At 53.1% G+C, this 19002-nt stretch overlaps 5 protein-coding genes across 5 annotated transcripts; 1 reads left to right on the top strand and 4 right to left on the bottom strand.

The window, feature by feature from the left end:
* Nucleotides 1-93: 93 nt before the first annotated feature.
* On the top strand, nt 94-1789 carry PHYSODRAFT_342269 (hypothetical protein; the record flags this gene model as incomplete). The annotated part of the gene is made up of 2 exons (XM_009540666.1): nt 94-398; nt 1639-1789. The coding sequence occupies 2 exons, from the start codon at nt 94-96 to the stop codon at nt 1787-1789; spliced, it is 456 nt and encodes a 151-aa protein (XP_009538961.1).
* Nucleotides 1790-1955: 166 nt separating this feature from the next.
* On the bottom strand, nt 1956-4302 carry PHYSODRAFT_320110 (hypothetical protein; the record flags this gene model as incomplete). Its single annotated transcript, XM_009540665.1, has 4 exons — nt 1956-2673; nt 2744-2812; nt 2896-3821; nt 3892-4302. The coding sequence occupies 4 exons, from the start codon at nt 4300-4302 to the stop codon at nt 1956-1958; spliced, it is 2124 nt and encodes a 707-aa protein (XP_009538960.1).
* A 512-nt stretch (nt 4303-4814) lies between these two features.
* Nucleotides 4815-9089, bottom strand: PHYSODRAFT_533776 (hypothetical protein; the record flags this gene model as incomplete). The annotated part of the gene is made up of 1 exon (XM_009540664.1): nt 4815-9089. The coding sequence occupies one exon, from the start codon at nt 9087-9089 to the stop codon at nt 4815-4817; it is 4275 nt and encodes a 1424-aa protein (XP_009538959.1).
* Nucleotides 9090-11101: 2012 nt separating this feature from the next.
* On the bottom strand, nt 11102-11938 carry PHYSODRAFT_307715 (hypothetical protein; the record flags this gene model as incomplete). The annotated part of the gene is made up of 2 exons (XM_009540663.1): nt 11102-11344; nt 11459-11938. The coding sequence occupies 2 exons, from the start codon at nt 11936-11938 to the stop codon at nt 11102-11104; spliced, it is 723 nt and encodes a 240-aa protein (XP_009538958.1).
* A 5175-nt stretch (nt 11939-17113) lies between these two features.
* PHYSODRAFT_533941 (hypothetical protein) lies at nt 17114-17581 on the bottom strand (the record flags this gene model as incomplete). Its single annotated transcript, XM_009540662.1, has 2 exons — nt 17114-17280; nt 17353-17581. The coding sequence occupies 2 exons, from the start codon at nt 17579-17581 to the stop codon at nt 17114-17116; spliced, it is 396 nt and encodes a 131-aa protein (XP_009538957.1).
* Between the last annotated feature and the right edge of the window lie 1421 nt (nt 17582-19002).

Below are 19002 nucleotides of genomic sequence, written 5' to 3'. Positions count from 1 at the left end.
GAAGCAAGCGACTGTGTTTGGACTGTGAAAATACCGGCAGGCCAGCTGGCAATGCGTACCGAGGCATTCGTTGTGCAGCGTCGTAGCTGCACCATGGCAGACGTCTTCCAAATAAATGAACGCACGATTCTAATCGGTGTTTTCACATTGAACGGAAATGCACCCTCCATTTCAAGTAGTACGAAGTCGTACTGGGAGCAGGCCCTCGGCAGTGACGAATGGATAATTGACCCGCCATCAGAGGAGGAGCGAGCCGGCAGTCAACAACGTCATCCCTGCTTTGACTGGTATGGTCATGATAATGTGAATGCTCAACAACCCACGTGGTGGACTACTGTTCGACAGCAGTTGGATCGCCTTCAGCTGGCCGTCTACGAAGCCCCCAAAGGATGGCAACGGTACCCAACTATGACGAAAGGAAGCAAAGTATGGTCAGAGGCAGCATCCTACACTATGGGGCAGGCCAAGGTGTTGCATAAGTCGATTTTCTTGGGTACCTGGGTTACACTCCGAGAATACTAGGAGTACAGCTGCACCATCGACGCTAATGAACGATCTCAAAGACATTGCCAAGCGCTTTTGAGGGATGTGAACCTGGGAATCAAAACGAGACGCCAGCAATGGACTCAACGAACTCAAAGTCAACTGTCCCGCCGCCTCCAAGAACGAAGAGACCAGATTTGTGAGCGTGGCGAACGCTGGCATGACGAACGAAATCAACAACTTGGTACCGACGGCATGTTTGGTATCAAGCTCTTTACTTTACTGCATATAATGCATATGACCTCGACAGCACTGGTGACGCAGTCTCTGCGACTGTGTGATCCGTGCTGTCATGTATGGGCGACTACCGCGGGCGCGTGTTGTTTCAACATGCGATCCGTAGGCGGGGCTGCAGCAGCGCGCAGTATCGAGTTTAGTTAGCCGACTAAACCGCAATAAATTTAAATTTAAAAGTCAAGCTGGGCGACGTCTTCGACTACTACACCGGGGCTCCTAGTTCCCCTGTGGGTAAGGCCCACGAAGATCAAGTGTTCCAATGAGGGCTCGAGTCTCGCCCGGAGCGATTCCGATACAAAAGCCACGTAAGTCTATTTCCGACCCCCGACTATCTCCATCACTACATCCCCTGGAACCCCCTAAGTCACCCCTCTAATGGAACTCCCGATTGCATCCCCTCAAACCGCCGCCTCACCACGACCTCAGGAAGGGAAATCGTTCAACTACGAATAGTTTAGGGTAACACACAGGGGTCGGACAATAAAATATAAAATTGTATTGTAGATGTCTTTCTTCCGTAATAATCATTGCAATACGACTCATCTCGATAATCAATTATTTTAGTGGAACAATACAGTAATTATTGTATTGTGCTTTCCATTTACCTTGGAATTTGTGAATGAATAAAATACCAACATATATTGGGGTTGACAAAACACAATAATAATCATTGTAATACGCTGATCTCCAGTAATCAATTATTTTAGTGGAACAATAGCGTAATAATTGGTTTTGTATTATTTTTTCCGACCCCTGGTAACACACTTAGACGTCAAAGTGCCAGCTTCCAGCAGTGCTTACATATACGCCACCAGGTCAAGTACCTGGGGCCTTTTCTCTCGACTACTACACCACAAGCGACGGGGTGCTGCACGTCCCCAAGTGGACCAGCTTCCGCTTCGCAGTAGACGAGTATCTGGAGAACGACCCGCGACTGAGGTTCCACCCCAACCGCGTTCGGGAGTTCATCGACGAGAGGGGACTGGAGCACTTGGAGGAGATGCAGTAAGCTCGCACAGCTTAAACTTCGACATTAGTTGTCGATGTTTACTGAAGTTAAGTCTTAGATGATGATCAATCCACCCTGATCACTCATCTTACCCCTTCAAAAACAACACCAATCATCAAGATTGCGTCAAAACTAGCTTATCTTTTAGTTATCTGGGCACTATGCTCTACGTTGTTGTGTTGCCACACCCCAGCCATGCTTCCTCAACCGGATCACATGGAGCCCCTACGTGCTCCTGAATCTGGCGATGGCGTATCTGAATTTTGACGGGGTCGGGGTTGCAGGCCAGAACCTGCATGCGGTGGTTGTAGCACATCCCCACGACCCACGTGTCGGGCTCAAGGCCCGGCAGGCGACACTGTCGATACGGAACTCCGTCGCACATTTGGATCGTAGCTGCAGTCGGCGTTTGAGAGAGTCCCGAGTATGGCTGGCAGACGTTGCTGGAGAATTTGTGGAAAACCTCTAGCGTTGTAGTGGTGGCTTTTAGTGACGCGTCGTGTAGGCACGTGGCGTTAGTGCAGAACGGGTTGGTGAGGTCACAAGCTCCGAGAAATCCGTTGCAGCACAATTCAGCTCCTTGGTACACGGCGAAGTGCACGATTGATCCTACGGATGGGAGGTCTGGAATCCAGGACAAGTGCTCTAGGACGCTAAATTCCATCCTCTGCAGTCGGGGAAGTGTCTTTAACGACGGCAGCGCCGTAAACTCGCCCATTCGAGCGAGAATCAAGCACGAGAGGTTCGGCGCGCCATCAAGTGCTGGCAGGCGAATCATTCGTTTATGAAGCCCGATTTGCAGATAACGTAGCTCAGGCATGTCGCTGAACAGGTCGTCGGCCAAGTTGCCAAGGTTTTTGCTTCCAACTTTGCCCTCGATTTGTCTGTCGTACGAACCCAGTCAGATTGAAGCAGAAGTACTCAGCTATTCACATGAGACGTCATGTAACTTACAAGTACTGGAGCATGCGGAGATCTTTCGCCCATGTTGGCAGCTCTTCCGTCGCACAGTTGATCAACGCTCTACAACACCACACACACAGTAGTATCATCTTAGCAAGTGTAAGTATCACTACTTGACCCCGCGCGAAGTAAAATCTTCTTACATAAAATTCAGGTTGTTGCATCCTCGAAGCTCGTCTGGTAACACCGTCAGATGTAGATTAATGAGCTGAAGTGTTTCCAACGTGCCCGCCGCCGCCAGCGCTTTTACAGTTTCCGTGGCATCAACAGGGTGGGTCCACTCGTGATAAGTTTTCGGTGCGCGGTCTCCATCGATCAGCGCTCGACACGGACAATATTGCGCATCTCGCCATCGATACGCGAAGACGACGCACTGCGGGTAAGCGGAACAAATGCTTTTAGACGTGAAAATGGCTTCTTGGGTGACGACAACAACGCCAACGCTGTAGGCGAAGAAAAGGACAGCGACCGACTTTGGCGCTGCTCGTTGACATGAACGATTGCCGCCAACAACACTCGGGGATGTCAAGAGCGTTGAGTGCTGCTCAAGCTGTGAGCCTCTCCTCTTGCCTTGTTGCCGAAGTCGCTGGGTCTGCATCTGGATGAGCACCTCCACCACTCGCTTAAACCGGTAGGCAAACCCAATATTCATACCAATTCGTAAGAAAAAATCTGAAATTGTGCGGATTCGTAGTGAGTCAAAAGAGACGCGAAACAGCTCAATCTCCGTCGGGTTTGCGAGCATGCGCGCGCGTCTTTCAAAACTCCCAACGGGGAACAACTCCATGTTGATTCGGAACACGGCGCGATCAAAGTCGAAGTTGTGAGCGCTATACATGAGCACGATGATCGGGAACACCACGGCCGCGCACAAGTCGAACAACGAGTCGATGAGGATTTCAGCGAAGGCGGTGTATCTGTGGCTGATGATCTCCACCGCGCAAAGTAACGAGTTTACGGCTGTGAAGACCGCGAATCCAAACGTGAGTTCAACTGGCGTTCCTGCTTCCAACAAGTCGCTAAGCATAAGCCCCTGCAGCATCAGGTCGAACGCTTTCAGACACAAATTCTAGGACAATACAACAACAATTACCGTCATTTTGGAGCACAACCTTCGCTAAAAATCTGCATGTACTTACCCACAATTTGCGATGTCTTCCTCGAAACCCCGTAAGTTCTTTCAGGAATAAGTAGAGCTCCCAGACCAGCCTATAAGCTCTGTGTAGTAAATCCAGCTTGGACCAGTCGTCCGACAGCGTTCGACTGGGCTCGCATCGCATCAGAACTCGGTCGACAAATGAGCCCTCGACGTGGTGGTATTCTCTCCACACGAGCATCTTGAGCAACACGTAAATGTACAGAGCGACCACCACCAGAAGTCCCGCAACGCTGACAATTTGTAGCACACTCATCTCCTCAGGGATGAGCCAGAACTGTCCGTCGTCGAACTCGGCCGTGTCCATGAGGTAGTTGGCCGTCTTGTTCGGCGCGAGCGTGAGTATGGTGAGCCACAACGTCCAGCAGATGCACACCACCGCTACTACCAGCATCGGGAGCCCCAGAACGCCGAACGCATCTCTAAAGGATACAAACGTCAACTTTATCGCCACAATGCTGCGTCGAGGAAGATCTGCGATGTTTGACGAGAGCTCGCGAGTTAATTTCCTTTGGCCGTGCACTGGAGGTGGTGAAGACCCTAACGGTACAACTTCAGAAGTGGATAACCTGTGCCATGAGCTAGTTAGAGATTGCCACGCAGTTGGTCGCTGCTGGACGATGACAGGCCCGCGCTGGATGAACAGCGCTTCGGGATGGCGGGTGGTGAGCATCAAACTTGAGTTGTGCAAGGATTAGATAAGTTTAGCTGAGACTTCGGTAGTTTCTTCTACCCAACGAGAAGTTAGAAATAGTCATCGATACGTTAGTTGAAACCAAGCTCTCCCTTCAGTCACGTGTCCTGACGGAGCTTCATGCACTCCGATTAAAAATGATAAGCAGCGAGATACATTACGCTGTCATATACACAAGCTTTGCCTTGTTTTTTTTTCCTACCGCAGCCTTTCTAGAGCTTCATGGGGAGCGCGTCCCGGTGGTACTTGGCGCGGAAGAAGTCGCGCACGTAGCCGAGCACGAAGAAGTGCTCGAAGATGAGCACGGCGGCCGTGTCGGCGATGCCCCAGCCGAAGAGCTCCCAGCGGAAGCCCTTGGGTAGCGGGATGTCGGGCAGCCCCACGACGTTGGTGCTGCTGGCCACGCGGAACTGGTCGCTGAAGCGCGAAGGCGGGCCCACGAACATGACGACGAGCACCACGAAGAGCAGCGCGTACCAGAAGAGCAGGAAGACGTTGTGCCAGATCGGGCGGCGGAAGCGCGAGCCCAGGCCCATGGTGAGGCCCGTGGACATCTGCTGGAAGCAGATGATGAACCACAGCGTCGAGCCCAGGTTGCTGTCCTGCAGCAGCCACCACTGCACCAGGTTGACGTCGCTCGGCTGGAACGGGCAGTACCAGGGCTGTGTGGTCAGGTCGTGGATGGCGCCGTACAGGAACAGCCAGTGGATCACGGACGCGCCGATGAGCGAGCACACGGTCGTGGGGCCCACGAGACTTGAGGTCGGGCGCTGCGAGCCCATTGTCGTGAGCGGCCGAGCGCGCGTGAGGCCGTACGAGATGCCGACCAGGATGGCGCCGTCCAGATACATGAAGCCGAACTGCGAGATGAAGACGCCGTTGTAGTACATGACGGTACGGCAGCCGATACCGATGAGGCCGTACATGATGAGGTACTTGACGCTCGCGAACGACGTGGCCAGCGCTCCGCGGCCCTCAAGCACCAGGTCCACCACGGCCTTGAGCGACCGGGCCTTGCTCGTGAACGGAGACACCACGGAAGCCTCAGCATCGCTGAGCGCCACGCCGACGTGCGCGATACGCAAAGCGCCGCAGTCGTTGCCGCCGTCACCGCACATTCCGGTCACCGATCCCGTTCCCATGTGAAGCTTGACGCAGTCCACCTTACCCTGAGGCGTCATGCGGCTGAAGATGCGGGTCTTGAGCAGGATCTTGTGGATGTCGCCCATCTTGACCAGGAAGTCGAAGGCCTTGCCGGTCACAGCCAGCTCCACCTTGGTATCCACGGCCTCGACCATGTCGCGGATGTCATCGAACGAGAAAACCTGCTGCGAGTCCACATCCTTCCACACGAGCATGCTGCCGACCTTCTCGTCGGCCACCATGTCGCCCAGCACCATCTGCGAGTCCTCCTCCACCATGCCACTGGCCCGGGCAATGTAGCAACCAGTCATGGCGTTGTCGCCCGTGATCATCACCGGGCGGATGTCGCCCTGCTTCAAAGTGAGAATCGCGTCGCGCGAGTCCTCCTTGATTTCGTTGCGGAACATGATCAGGCCCAGCAGCGCCAGAGACTCCTCGACAGCGTCACGGTCGGCCAGGAAGGCGGCGAGCGCGGCCTCGCTCATGGACGGCATCTCCTTGAAGGCGATACCGAGCACGTAGCAGCCGTTCTTGGCCAGGTTCTCGGCCGTCTCGAAGTAGTTAGCCGGGATCGAGTTGCTGCTGGACACGGACGCCATCTTCTCGTACGAGCCCTTGCAGAAGACGATGAGCTTGCCGGTGCTGCGCTGCTTCATCACGACGCTCATGGACATGCGGTGGTGGTCGAACTCGAAGCGCTTGACGAACTCGAGCTCCTCGGAGCCGTCGGCCGACTCCACAACGGGCAGCTGGCCTTCCAGCTCGATGAGCTTCCACTGCGTGCTCTTGAACATCTTGACCTCGACCTCGTTGCCCACCAGCTCGCCGTTGAGCGAGCCCACGGCGTGGCACGACGCCAGCGAGAACTTCATCATCTGGTTCAGGGACGCGTCCGTCATGTCGTTGAACTCCGGCAGGAACTCGCCCGACTCGCCGATGGGGACGCAGCCACGGTAGTCCAGTCCCTCCTTGGTGATCGTGCCGGTCTTGTCGAAGCAGAAGACGCGGACCTTACCGCAGAGCGTGATACGCTGCGGGTTCAGACAGAAGACGTCCTGCTTCTGGAGGCGCTTGGCCGCGTTCACCTGACCGATGGTCATCACAACGGGCAGCAGCGGGTTCAACACGGCGCTGAACATGAACATGCCGTACACGAAGGCGAAGAGCGTGTTGCTGAGACCGGCGTTCTCGATCAGGAACTTCATGGCGAAGTAGGCGGCGATGAGGCCAATGACGAACAGCACGGAGAAGACGGCCTTGAGGTGCTCATCGTACTTGAATCGGATCGGGGCCGGGTACAGGATGGCCTGCACGAGTTGGCCGCGGCTCGTGTGCGCGCCGGTGGCCTGCACGATGGCCAGGATCTCCTCGTCGCGGCCCGAGGCCAGCGTCCTCGTGCCGGAGAAGAGCGTGTACTTCTTGCCGTTGCCCTCGGCGTCGTAGACGTCGCTGCTGTCGTTGGGCAGCGGGAACTTTTGCACGGGCATGGACTCGCCCGTGAGCATGGACTCGTCGCACACCGTCGAGCCCTTGACGATCGCCAGGTCGCACGGCAACTCCCAGTTCTCGGCCACGCGCACGAGGTCTCCGGGGGCCAAGTCGGACGACTTGATGGTGGACCACTCGCCGTCGCGCTTGACCGTCACGTCGGCCACGTAGTGCGTCATCTGCACGACGGACGCGAGCATGCTGCGCTTGGCGTAGATGTTGAAGGCCGCGGCCAGCGCGATGACTACCGTGTTGAGCACGGACACCCAGACATAGTCGGTGAAGTACCAGACGTAGTAGCACATGAGCTGGTAGATGTAGAAGAAGGAGAAAAACTCGTCCACGACGGACGTGGCCCACGACGGCATCTCCAGTTCGATGGCGTTGCGGCCCACGATGTCCTGGCGACGCGAGTGCTCGTCGGTGGTCAGGCCCTGCGAGTCCGAGAGGATCTTGTCGTACGTGTCCGGCAGCACCACGGAGCCCGGGATGAACTTGCCCTCCACGTCGTCGTACGTGTAGCGCAGGTGCTGGAACTCTAGGTAGCGCGCGCCCTCCGCGGTTGTGTGCACCGTCACGGTCTCCTCGACGCCCTGGCGCGAGTGCGGGAAGAGGAAGCTCTCGAACTTGAGCACCATCTGCGCGACGCCCGAACGGTCCGCGAGCATGGTCTCCGTCACCTCAGGCTTGTACATGAGCACGCGCGTGCACTTGTCCAGCGCCGTCGGGTAGCGGAAGAAGTTAAGGATCTTTAAGCGGTAGACGACCACGACGACGAACCACACGGTGGCAATGACCCAGAGCGAGATGAAGACCTTGATGACGACTGTCGTGGGGTTGAACCACGCCGCGTAATTGTCCGTGGCCAGCTTGCCCTGGTTGTCGCGGATGGTCAGGATGATGGGGATGTTGAGCAGCACCGTCATGAGCACGAAGTAGCCGAAGACCACGTAGCCCACGACCGAGTCCGTGTACCCGGTCTGCACGATGTCCTCGGTGCTGTTGCGCAGCTGCACCTCGGACGGGCGGTCGGCCAGCGACGGCCGAGTCACGGACGTCTTGATGCCGGGCGTCTCGGGGCCTCCGCGGTGGTCCAGCAGCTTCTTGTCGCCGTCCGCGATGTCGGTGAGCGGCGCGGCCGCGTCGGACGAGCGGCGCACGCCGAGCAGCGTGCGCAGCGCGGCCCAGCAGGCCAGACTGAGGAAGCACACGGCGTAGATGGCGTAGACGACCACGAGCGGCGTCTCCGTGAACGTGGTGAAGCGGTAGACCGACGTGCCCGACTGCGACGTGCAGAGGCTCTTGGCCGTGGCGTTCACCGTGCCGTCGTCCAGCATGATGCTGCGGCACACGGCGCCAATGGGCAGCGACGCGTTGTTGTTGCGCGGGTTGGGCGTGGACGACCAGAAGACGGACGTGTCGGTCGAGTCCTCGGCCAGCGACGTGTTTTGCGTGTAGATGGCATCGCTGCCGGAGGGCGCGAAGGTGCACTGCAGCGTGCTCACGACCGCGCCGTTGACGGCCACGTCGCGCAGGCGGCAGGTGCGGTCGGCCTCGCCGTAGACGTAGCTGGGCGTGCTGGGCGCGTAGAGCGAGACGTCTCCGTCGGGGTCGTAGTTGACCTGGCGGCTCTTCTGCCAGCCCTCGTCGTAGTAGCTCGAGAAGCCCGCGCCCTGCGGCTTGTTGTAGCGCACGTACACGAGGCCGTTGGAGACGTCGGAGCCCTCGGGCGTGCCCAGGTCGCAGCAGTAGTACTGCGGCGAGTGGTTGATGGCGCACGCCGGGTAGTCCAGCTGGGACGCCGTGCCGGCCACCAGCGCGGGCAGCGCCGCCAGTAGCAGCGAGGTACGCACCATTGCGGTCGCTACGCGGGTCACTTGAGCTTGACTCGACGGATTAAGGAATGGCCCGAAGATCGGCCGATGTGTTCGACTGGAGCGTGTCAAGTCGGCACCACATGTAACGGTTCTGTACGTACCATCTGATTACAGAGACGAGCGCCTACATACACTTGCCAAGGGACACACGAACTCCGTGGACCAGAGGAGCATCTCCGCGGCGCCCGCGGAATTCATACCGGCCGAGTGGTTCTCATGCAGGGGGTTCTTCAGGTTGGCGAGCTCTTCGAGCTCGGCGCGTCTTGGAGCCCGCGCGTGGCGTGGTGTGCGGGTCAAATCGAGGGAGACTTGAGCCTACCGCAGCGAGCCGGCGAATTTCGGCAGAAACACGCTCTCGGCGGTAAGTGCCCGTGCTCTGGAGGCTTCGTCGGCAGTACGCGACGAAAAGTACGGTTCCGTGGAGCCGCCGTTGCACTGCTGCAACGGTTGCAGCCAGCCATTCGCGCATTTCGGCTCGGCCGCGAGCTGAACCGGGCTCCGATGCGAGCCGCATCATGTTGCGGTTTACGAGGCAAATTTCCTCTTATCCTGCGATCGTCGGAGCTGCTGCCGCTCGAGCTCGTGGATCTTGGTGTGATGTCTTCAGGCTTCCTAATAAGCGCTATATAAGCGCCCTCTTCATCGTAAGCCACCACCGCAAAAGATGCATCCTCTAGTTTGCAGCAGCTCCTTCCGTGACCTGATACCCTCGCGGCATACGCCCCAACGATACCGCAGCCGGGGCTTGCACAGCAACGTCTGACACGTCTTGCAGCGTCACGCCAATCGCTGGCGCCGGCCTTTCTCGCGCTGACGATCCGATCCCCGTCGGCCAACGACCAGCGCGATCTCCTTGCCGCCGCTGCGTGTTGGCTAGCCTTTGGCCGGCACTGCGCGACAACCAACACACTACCAGCGCTACCGTTTTACAGCCGTACTGTACCGTCGAAACGAGTTCTACTCAGCATACTGCAGTTGAGTTGAAGTTATCGTGGAAGGAAATCTTGACGGAGATCGAGTTGATTCAACTTGGAGTTCGTCGTTGCAGTGAACTGTTGTTGAAGTCGAACGGATTCGCATTCAGCGGTTTGCAGCAGCAACCTTATCGCGTAAATACAGGCGGTCGTCGTTTGCTTTTTGTCGGAGCACCGAGTAGAGCAGAATGTGCTGGCGCTCGCCGTTCCAACTCTCTCCTCCGTTCGCAAGAGTTCTTGACGTCCAGCTCTTAGTAGGAAATGGTGTCGATGGAATGAAGACGGCCACGGACGGCTGTGAGTTGATGGTTGAGCAGGGGTGGGGTCAAAAATCTGAGGGGTGCCTGAGAAAAAGCAAAAAAGGGGGTCTGGCACTCGAAAATATGGGGGTATTGTGCCTTTCTGCCAAAACGCCCTCCGATTTTAGGTCCTACGTATTGTGCTTTTCAGTTGTTTTGGCAAATTGGACGTGTAAAACAGCTACCACTCCGTTTCAAAATGAAAGCACGATTGGCGTCAAAAAGCGCCCTCCAAATCAATTTTCAACGTTTTCGCGTAAAAATTGCACCACTTGAACTGCTGAATTCTCCTCTTTCAATTGATGTGCTAGTTTACCTGAACCGTTTAGAATTGACCTTTGTACACTTGAATATCGTGTGGCTAGTAGGCTTTTCTCTTCGGAAATGCACAAGAAAGTACAAATCATCCGTGATTTGAAGATGTCAGTAATCCCTCCCATACTCAAACCAAGTCTTTTTTCGTGCTATCTTTCTGAAACAACCTTCACGGTGAATCATGCTTTCTTTTTGAAACGGAGTGGTACCTACTAAAATGGGGCTAGGTTATCGGAGCAGATTAGCAGGTCCCTCGTAGGGAATTAGCCCTTTAGCTACCAGACCATTCCTGAGGGGTCCACTTGGACCTCTTCCAGAGCCTATCAAATCGTTGCATTTGAATTTTTAAACCAATCAGAGGGATCACGAGAATGGCCGGATTCCTTTGAAATCAACATCCCCCTCAAATTTGATTTCCCCTCGTGTTCTTAACATGGAGGACGTCGAGAGCTTCGAGAGCGTAGAGAGCGTCATGGAGGACGTCGAGAGCGTCGAGCGCGTTGAGAGCGTCGAGAGCATGTGCGGCTGGTGCGGCGCACCGGAGTGCGACTGGCTGCGCTATGGTGGCGAGCTCGAGGAGGCAGGAAAGCGTCTGCAGGGCAAGCTGGCGAGAAAGAGGCACCGCAACCGTGCTATCCGCATATCGCTGCGTCGATTGTGTCTCTATGCTAAAAACGGAAACATGAAGGGGGATGCTTAGCATGCATCACTCGACGCCTCAACCAACTTTGGCCGGACAACACGATGGTGGGTATATTACTACGCTGTTGGCAATGTAAGTGCTTCTGACGTGCAGCAGCGACTGCGTACGGCTTGATCCACCCATTCTGCTTGCGGTAGGCGGAGCCGGCTGCACGCCGTGCTCTCCTGCAACATCGCGGGGCTGTGATGGACCGAGCTGCGCTTGCGCGTCGGCCGCGCCACATTGCATGGTGGTGTGCTGCACGTCAGTGGTACTGTTGAGACGCACACCACCAGCATCCCCGAGATACACGTCCACAGCGCCTCCTCGATGCATGGTCACTTCGCCGCAAACTGCACCGCCTGGTAGACTGCTGTCACTGGCGTCGGGATGCTCGTCATCAGCGCTGTGTTGCTCGTCGTCAGCGTCGTCGAGGGTGGGATCTGCGTGCACTAGGTGGTCCCAGTCGTCGACGAGCGCTTCGAGTGCGATGTCCTCGATGCTGTAGTCCTGTTGAAGCTCGAGCGCGTCCCAATCTCCGCCAACTCCTGCTTCCATTGTTCCGATGTGCTCGCCGGTCGCCAAAAACCTGAATGGCATTTATACCGTTGATATCAGCTTGTTACGAACCGAATCCGTTGGTCTGGCTAGCACACGGTGGGGGTCCCAATGACCCCTGTCCGATACGAGGATGGCTCGTCTTATGGCCAGCAACAATTTCGTCCAATAGAAATCGTGGATTTGCCTCTCTTACTGGTCCCTATGGACCCGTCGGTGGTCCGGTAGCTAAAGGGTTAGGACCAAGAATTGCTAGTCCGATGGAAGCACTTGCGCAGGTCCTACAAATAGCCGAAAGCTCAAATGTCGCCCATTTTCACGGCATTCGGGGTTTGAGGTCTTACGAAGGACTCCTACCAAGTCTTGTGGCAGGACTTTCATACGAGCTGACTCTAATACGGTGTATGTCAAACGGAGAATAAACCTATGAAAACACGATGCAATCGATACGTTAAACACTCCAGTCGTCGCCATTCGCCTTCGCGGGTTCCGGCATTGCTTGCTTCCCCAAACAAAGATTGCTTGACTTGGACTCCAACCGGAGTCCATTGAACGGAGAGACTCCAGGAGACCACTCATCGGACTCGTCCGAGATTTGCATCTCAGATTTAGAGACCACCAACCTCAGATTAACTGACCTCCAAAGTCCTACGTAGGACTCGGCAAAATGACCGAAAGGCACAATAGGACTTTTGCTCCTATGTAAGGTCTCATAAAAGTTAGTACCGAGGACAGTAAAACCTGGTATAAACAAAAACTGAATGTAAACTGAGCGAATGCCTTGCATAGGTAGGCCGACAAGTCAGCGCGTTCAGTACCGTTATACCTGTAGCACATGTATCCATGGATACGTAGCTCCACGCTGAGCACGGTGACCTGGGTGCGGTGCTGCCTGAGTCTCCGCCTGTACGAGTGTGTCCAAACTATGCATTTGCCACAGATGCTTTCAGGCGCACTGGCCTGATCCAGTCCTACGAAGGACTCGTGGGTCCTACGAAGGTCCAAATGGCCAGCTTAACTTGGCCATTCGGGCCTTGTTTCCAAAAAGGTACCCTTTAGGTGAAGACGGAGCTCCTACGTAGGACTTTCGTAATCCGATGCAAGGCCAACAGCAAATCCTAGGTTGAGCCCTACCCTCTCCTTCTTAAGACCACCTTTTTGAGGCCAGATTGGCCAAAGTTTTGGAAACGCACAATAAGTGTCTCAAAAATAGGGGGGGGGCATGACGTTTTACATGAAGTGTTTTGCTAAACAAGCGACCCTGTTTTAGCTTCGGAAACGTTGCTGCGCGAAATAGCTAGCTTCGTTGAGGCTTGCATTGGCTGCAAGACGCTAGTTACTCCGTGGAGCCGTGAGCAATGGCGAACCATGCACAGCCGTCACCGCCCGCCCCAACCTTGTCACCACCTTGTGTTGTCGACACGCCTTCACGGACCGTCTTCGGGCGCGCCAAGTCAACTGGCCTGCTCCGTGGGTGCTCGTAGACACGCACATCGAGGAAGACAACCGCGACAACACCCACCGCCAGATCTCCTTGCAGTTCGTAGTAGTATCCGCCAAGCGATGACTACTGTGCCGCTGCCGCTTCTGGACGTGGCTGATCGAGGTCGCCTCCGAGCCACGTCGATACTCGCTCGCAGCCCATATTGACGGTCGACCTTCGAGTGTGAGACTCCAAGCCGAATCCAACCGTGAGGCTTGCCTTGCCTTGCCAGGTTTTGTTTTCGCGGTGCTTATACCCAATGTGAACTTGGGTCGACTTGGACGCCTCGCCAACATGCTTTCTTTTTATTATATTGTCGACATATCGAGATTGTGGAAAAGTGCTATCGTCTTCATTTCATTTAGAAAAAATATTTGCATGAAGTGTAGTTTGGTTAACAAGATGAATGATGCGATCCCTTTCAGTGTCAAACGATGATCGACTCTCTGGGGACGCTGTGAGCTTTTCCAAACTTAAACGATGCGTAAGAACTATATCTTCTCTTTTTCTAACGCGGGAAAGAGCAACGTAAGGATAGGATGCATTTGCCAGTGAATTGGAATGAAATACGACTTTTGAGGATGTAAGCCCTTGAACCTTATGAATCGTCATAGCGTAGGCAAGTCTTAACGGAATGCCACAGCGAACGACTTTAAAGTCACTCCTTGCACTTCCCCAACTCGTTTCCTTTGGAATGATGGGGATAATGTTAGGTACGTTTGGTAAAAAGGATGGAGCAAAGTATTCATCAACTATTTCAACCAAAACGATAGGAAGTTCTGATCCAGACACAAAGATCATGTCGTACACAGTAGCGTTCGTTCCATTGCATAGCCCTGCTGTTTGCTCAGCATTAAATGTTAGTGTGACAGGAGCACCAATTGCTAAATTGAGTCGGATTGGTACAACTCGGTCTCTCCTTGGGATCTTTTCTTGTGCCTGATCTAAAAGAGCTTTAACTGTGCCTTGAGGTACTTCTCTATTTGCGATCAAGCGTTTTTGCTTCACATTGTGCACGGACTTTATGTGCACAATTGGAGAAGAAGCATTCTGCAGATTTACGTCATTAGCACTATCAACATCTGCGTTAAGGTATGCAATGTGCTTCGCAGCATGCACCCACTCAGGCATTGCGTTGGTTTTGAAGAATCGAGTATTAAAAAGGTCAATGTCCAGCTGTGTTGGTACTTTTTCTCGCAATCTTCGTAGCGCTTCAAACCATTCCGGGTCATCCTTCCCTCTATGTTGACTGCTTAACGAGCATATGCATTTAATTTCCTCCCAAATTTCGCGTCCTTTGCTCTGGATATTGTCACGTATTCTATCTGTGGATGTCGCTAGAGAGTATGGGGTTACAGGGTCCAACTGAGCACTGTCTCCCGTGAAAATGACATCTCTTCCACCAAATCGGACCTCGCGCTGATCAGGCCATATCTCTCGCATTCTTTGGTCTATCCAATATAGCATTCCACATGATATTACGCTAAATTCGTCAATTAATACCAGGTGTATATCCCTGAAGCGCTGCTGAAGAAACAATAGCTTAGCTGGGCCGTTTTTTTTTGCGTGGTCATTGCGACGTAAGGTTTGGAAAAGGCATTTTTGCAAACGATGAAAAACCAAGCGCAGAGCACAGTGTTTGTCATTTTATATTATATGCAGCTGTTCCTTGATGCGCTAGTAAAAGCACCCTCTTTGAGTTCTGCTGTGTACTTGAGTTCTCTCCGAAAACAGAGTGTACATCCTTCACAATGTGCTTAATTAGCCAACTCTTCCCAGACCCCCCTTCACCATGAATTATCATATGCAAGGGCTTGCAAGGTACATTATTGAGCGTGCAATTATACCGTTGTCGTGACTGCTGCATAGCCATAGCAAACGGTATCCATTGAGATTCCGCCATAATATCTGAGTCGCCTGGATCATGGGTAACGCCTTCGATTGGGTAGAGATATCTTTTTTTGTGATCGGTGGATTGCTGTAAATTGAAATGAAATGCTTCTCGCTGATTTTTTGCCCATGGCCGCACATATTTTGTCATAAATTCGCGTGCTCTATTAATGTCTTCGTTAGAGTAGTGGTGCTTTGGGTTCCGTTGAGTATGAAGGTCTGCAATAAGTTTTTTTATCTCTCTCGATTTCGATCTCATGCTCATTGAGGTGCTCATCAGGTTCTTCGATGAAAACATACTCGGACGGGGGCAGATTAGTGCAGCATTAGTTCTCGCGAGAATTCTTCAGAAGATTTAATTGACATTGCCTCGTTACCTTTAAATTCACTTCAGTTCGGAGTTCATTGTCGAGGTTTTTATTTTGTTCGTCGTAGAACCGACTAATACAGTCATCGTCAGTAATCGGTAAGTCACTTAAGTATCTCCAAGGAACGTGTAAAAACAACTCAGGAAAACAAAAGTTAGGGTTTGATGTGTCTGGTGCCATCCATGGCGACATACGAAGAACTTGGGCTTTTCGACGCTGTCGTAAAAAACCTAGATTATCGATTCGCTTCCAATACTTCGCTGTTGAGGTTGCGCTTTCAACTACGTCATTAAAAGTACTATTAGAAAGAGACTCACCCTCGGTAAACAATTTTTCGCCGATAATTCTTTCGACTTGGCGCGCAAACATGGATATTCAGATGATAGGAAACGCGTATGGCGCTGCCGAATATACTTCTGCTTACGTGAGCAAAGCCGAGCCTGACACATTGCGCTTTCGAAGCACTATCGCTGCAGCTGTTAAGCGATGTGACCCGAATCTCCCTTACTACGCTATTCTTAAAAGAATAGCTAACGCCACATTGGCTGTTCGTGAGGTAAGTGCCCAAGAAGCCTACTTCATACTGCTTCGAGAATTAAACATGTATGGTAAGTCTCGTAAAGTAAGCCGAGTGAAGGTTTTGCGTCATCACTTGCGATATTACCGAATTGAACCAGAAGCCTTACGGAACTTGGGCATCGACAAACCGCCTCAACCCGATAATATTAAAATTGAATCATACGAAAAAGCCTACATGGCGCGTCCTCAGGAAGAACCATTCAAGTCGATGTCATATGCTAGCTTTGTAGAGCACTATGAGGTGGGTACCGTCAGGTGCAGTTTTTACCTCAACTTCAGTGCGAGGATGAAGAGTTTTGGGACAGCCAAATCTACATTCGTCGGCTTTCTTTCGACAAGAAGATCCACTGTAGCATACATGTTGCTGCACTCGGTGAGCTAATCGGGAGATATCGCATGCCCATTCATCTGAATTGCCACATGGCGGTCGCATTGCCAAAATATCAATGCTTGCAGACCGTGATGACTTACAGACGGAGCACTGGCACGAATCTAGGTCATCGAGCGACTTTATCAATACAGAAATATACTTGTCAATATATGCTGCCAATTGAATGCGACCAAATTCTGTTTTTGAGAGCTCAAGGGCATCAGGGGCATCTTTTATCCACAATAGTGCATGAATATGAGGTGAGCCTCTTTGCTGAAACTCAACTCGCCAAAAGAAATCAAAATTCCCCCCAGAGGTTGGCTTGGGCCGCGAAGTACGTGGTCGAAAAAAGCTTTAAACCTTCTGTTAAAATGCCTGGCAGCAATATCAGGGGTTTCGTTAAGGTACTTACGTCGTTCTTTAGACGTTAGATGTGCAGCTTGTTCCATAGTCAGATAAGGATTGCAAGCCCTAAAGAAATCGGGTCATACTGTGTCTGCCGCACTCAACGTTAAGAAAAAAGTTGGCCATCGCGTGGGAAGCACTCTATTGCCTATCATGCTCATCAACTCATATCTGACGTTTGCCCAATAGAAACCGCTACCACGAACACTACTAAAGTATGGTTTTAGTGACTCTAGATACTGCAATGCTGTTTTGGTATCTGAATCGACTGATGGTGATCGTGTAGTCTCCACATTTTCGTAAGAAACACATGCGCTACTGGGCTGGCAATTGACGCGACGAACAAGACTGTCAATTTGGCGGTGCTGAATAAGGTTCAGACAGAAAAATTTGAAGTTGCCATGAATTACATAGCGACGGTCGTGCCACTTCATAAGGTGTGCACAATATTCAGCAAGGTCGTACTCATGGATTCGGTCTTCAACGTCTTCTAGTGGGTTTATTCCACCTTCTCCATTCGGGAAAATGGTGGGGAAACAATTTTGCATGAGCAATGTCGTGTACTCATTGATGGTATCTTTTTGATACGATAATTCTCCAATTGGATAAATTATCTCTCCTGCTGTAGCGTTGGCTGCTTCAACAATGCGCTGAATTTCGGTTAGATTCTTACCAGCGTCTGCGGTCATTTCAAACGATTCTTCGATTTCATTACAATGAAGCCTAGCTTGTTGAATATCGCTATTAAGCATAAAACTAGACAAATCTGAGTTTGTTTGGTTCAAGATCGACGTGATCCCCCCGAGCTAGTTACGGAACGCCCCGAGCAAGCTCCTGTAGAAGCTCCACCCGAACACCCCCAGCAAGATCTTGTGCAAGCTCCGCCCTACCACCCCGAGGAAGCCCCTGTCGAAGATCCGCCCGGACGCCCCGAGCATGCTCTTACTCAAGACCATGCTGATCGCGTCGAAGAGGTTCCACACCAGTATCAAGTTGCGCCAGATCTAGTGCCGGAGCCAGTTCCTGATCAAGCGCCCGTAGAGTTCGATATTAGCGATAGTGAGGATGGCGACCACATCGAAGGCGAGGGGAACGTTGTAATTACCGAGTTGGAAGATGGAGTATACTCATGTTCTCTTACGAACCCACAAGTGGGTGCTGACGGATTTATAACGGTGGATGCAAATTGGCCAAGGACGACTATCCCTCTAACGTGGGTACGTGAAACTGATAGAATTGACTATTTGAACACCCACCCAGAATTGCAAGCCACCATGAATGAATGTGGTGTAGTAGCACGCACAAAATCGTCAGATGTGACACCGTAGCTACAAACATAACAACAGCCGAGCTAGTCGGCCCTTGTTGGCCTGCGCTGAGATGTCCCCCAGCGGTTCGGCCCTTCCGGGACAGTGATGTCTCGTCCTCGCCGAGACGAAGTACCCCAAGCCAGTCAATCACGGAAGCCAGCTGAGTTACCTGACTCCGGAATTAGAAATCCCGTGCCCTCCGCCAAAGGACGGACGACGGCCCTCGCGGGCTATTACGGGTCGCCGAGAGCAAAGGCTTCTCGACTCAGCAATCAGTGCCCGGAACGTACGGGAACACCGGCTCGCAGCGGTGGCGAGACTTTTCCTTCGCGCTTGGCGAGACACGCGCCCAACCCGGGTCGACCTTAATCTCTTGGCGCTACCAGTCAACACCCTACAAGCTATGCCTCTCGGATGCTGACAGCAGACATAATCCGGCCCGTGCAGGGGCTAACTGGAAGCGCGTGCACGTGTTGTGGACCTAGAAAATTCTGCTCTGTTGTTTGTTATCTCTGTCGGGCGCCCTGAAGGGGCGTCTCCACTATTCCTAAGCTCCTATACAAATACCAAATGAAAGTGGGCGGTTTTGGATCTCGGCCGACTCTTCACCGAGCTCGGCGACGCTTGAGTTCGGCTAAGCCGGATAACCTGACCGGATA

This window comes from Phytophthora sojae (assembly GCF_000149755.1).
Source record: "Phytophthora sojae unplaced genomic scaffold PHYSOscaffold_16, whole genome shotgun sequence".
Lineage (NCBI taxonomy): Eukaryota > Oomycota > Peronosporomycetes > Peronosporales > Peronosporaceae > Phytophthora > Phytophthora sojae.
This window is presented reverse-complemented; position numbering and strand designations above follow the sequence as displayed.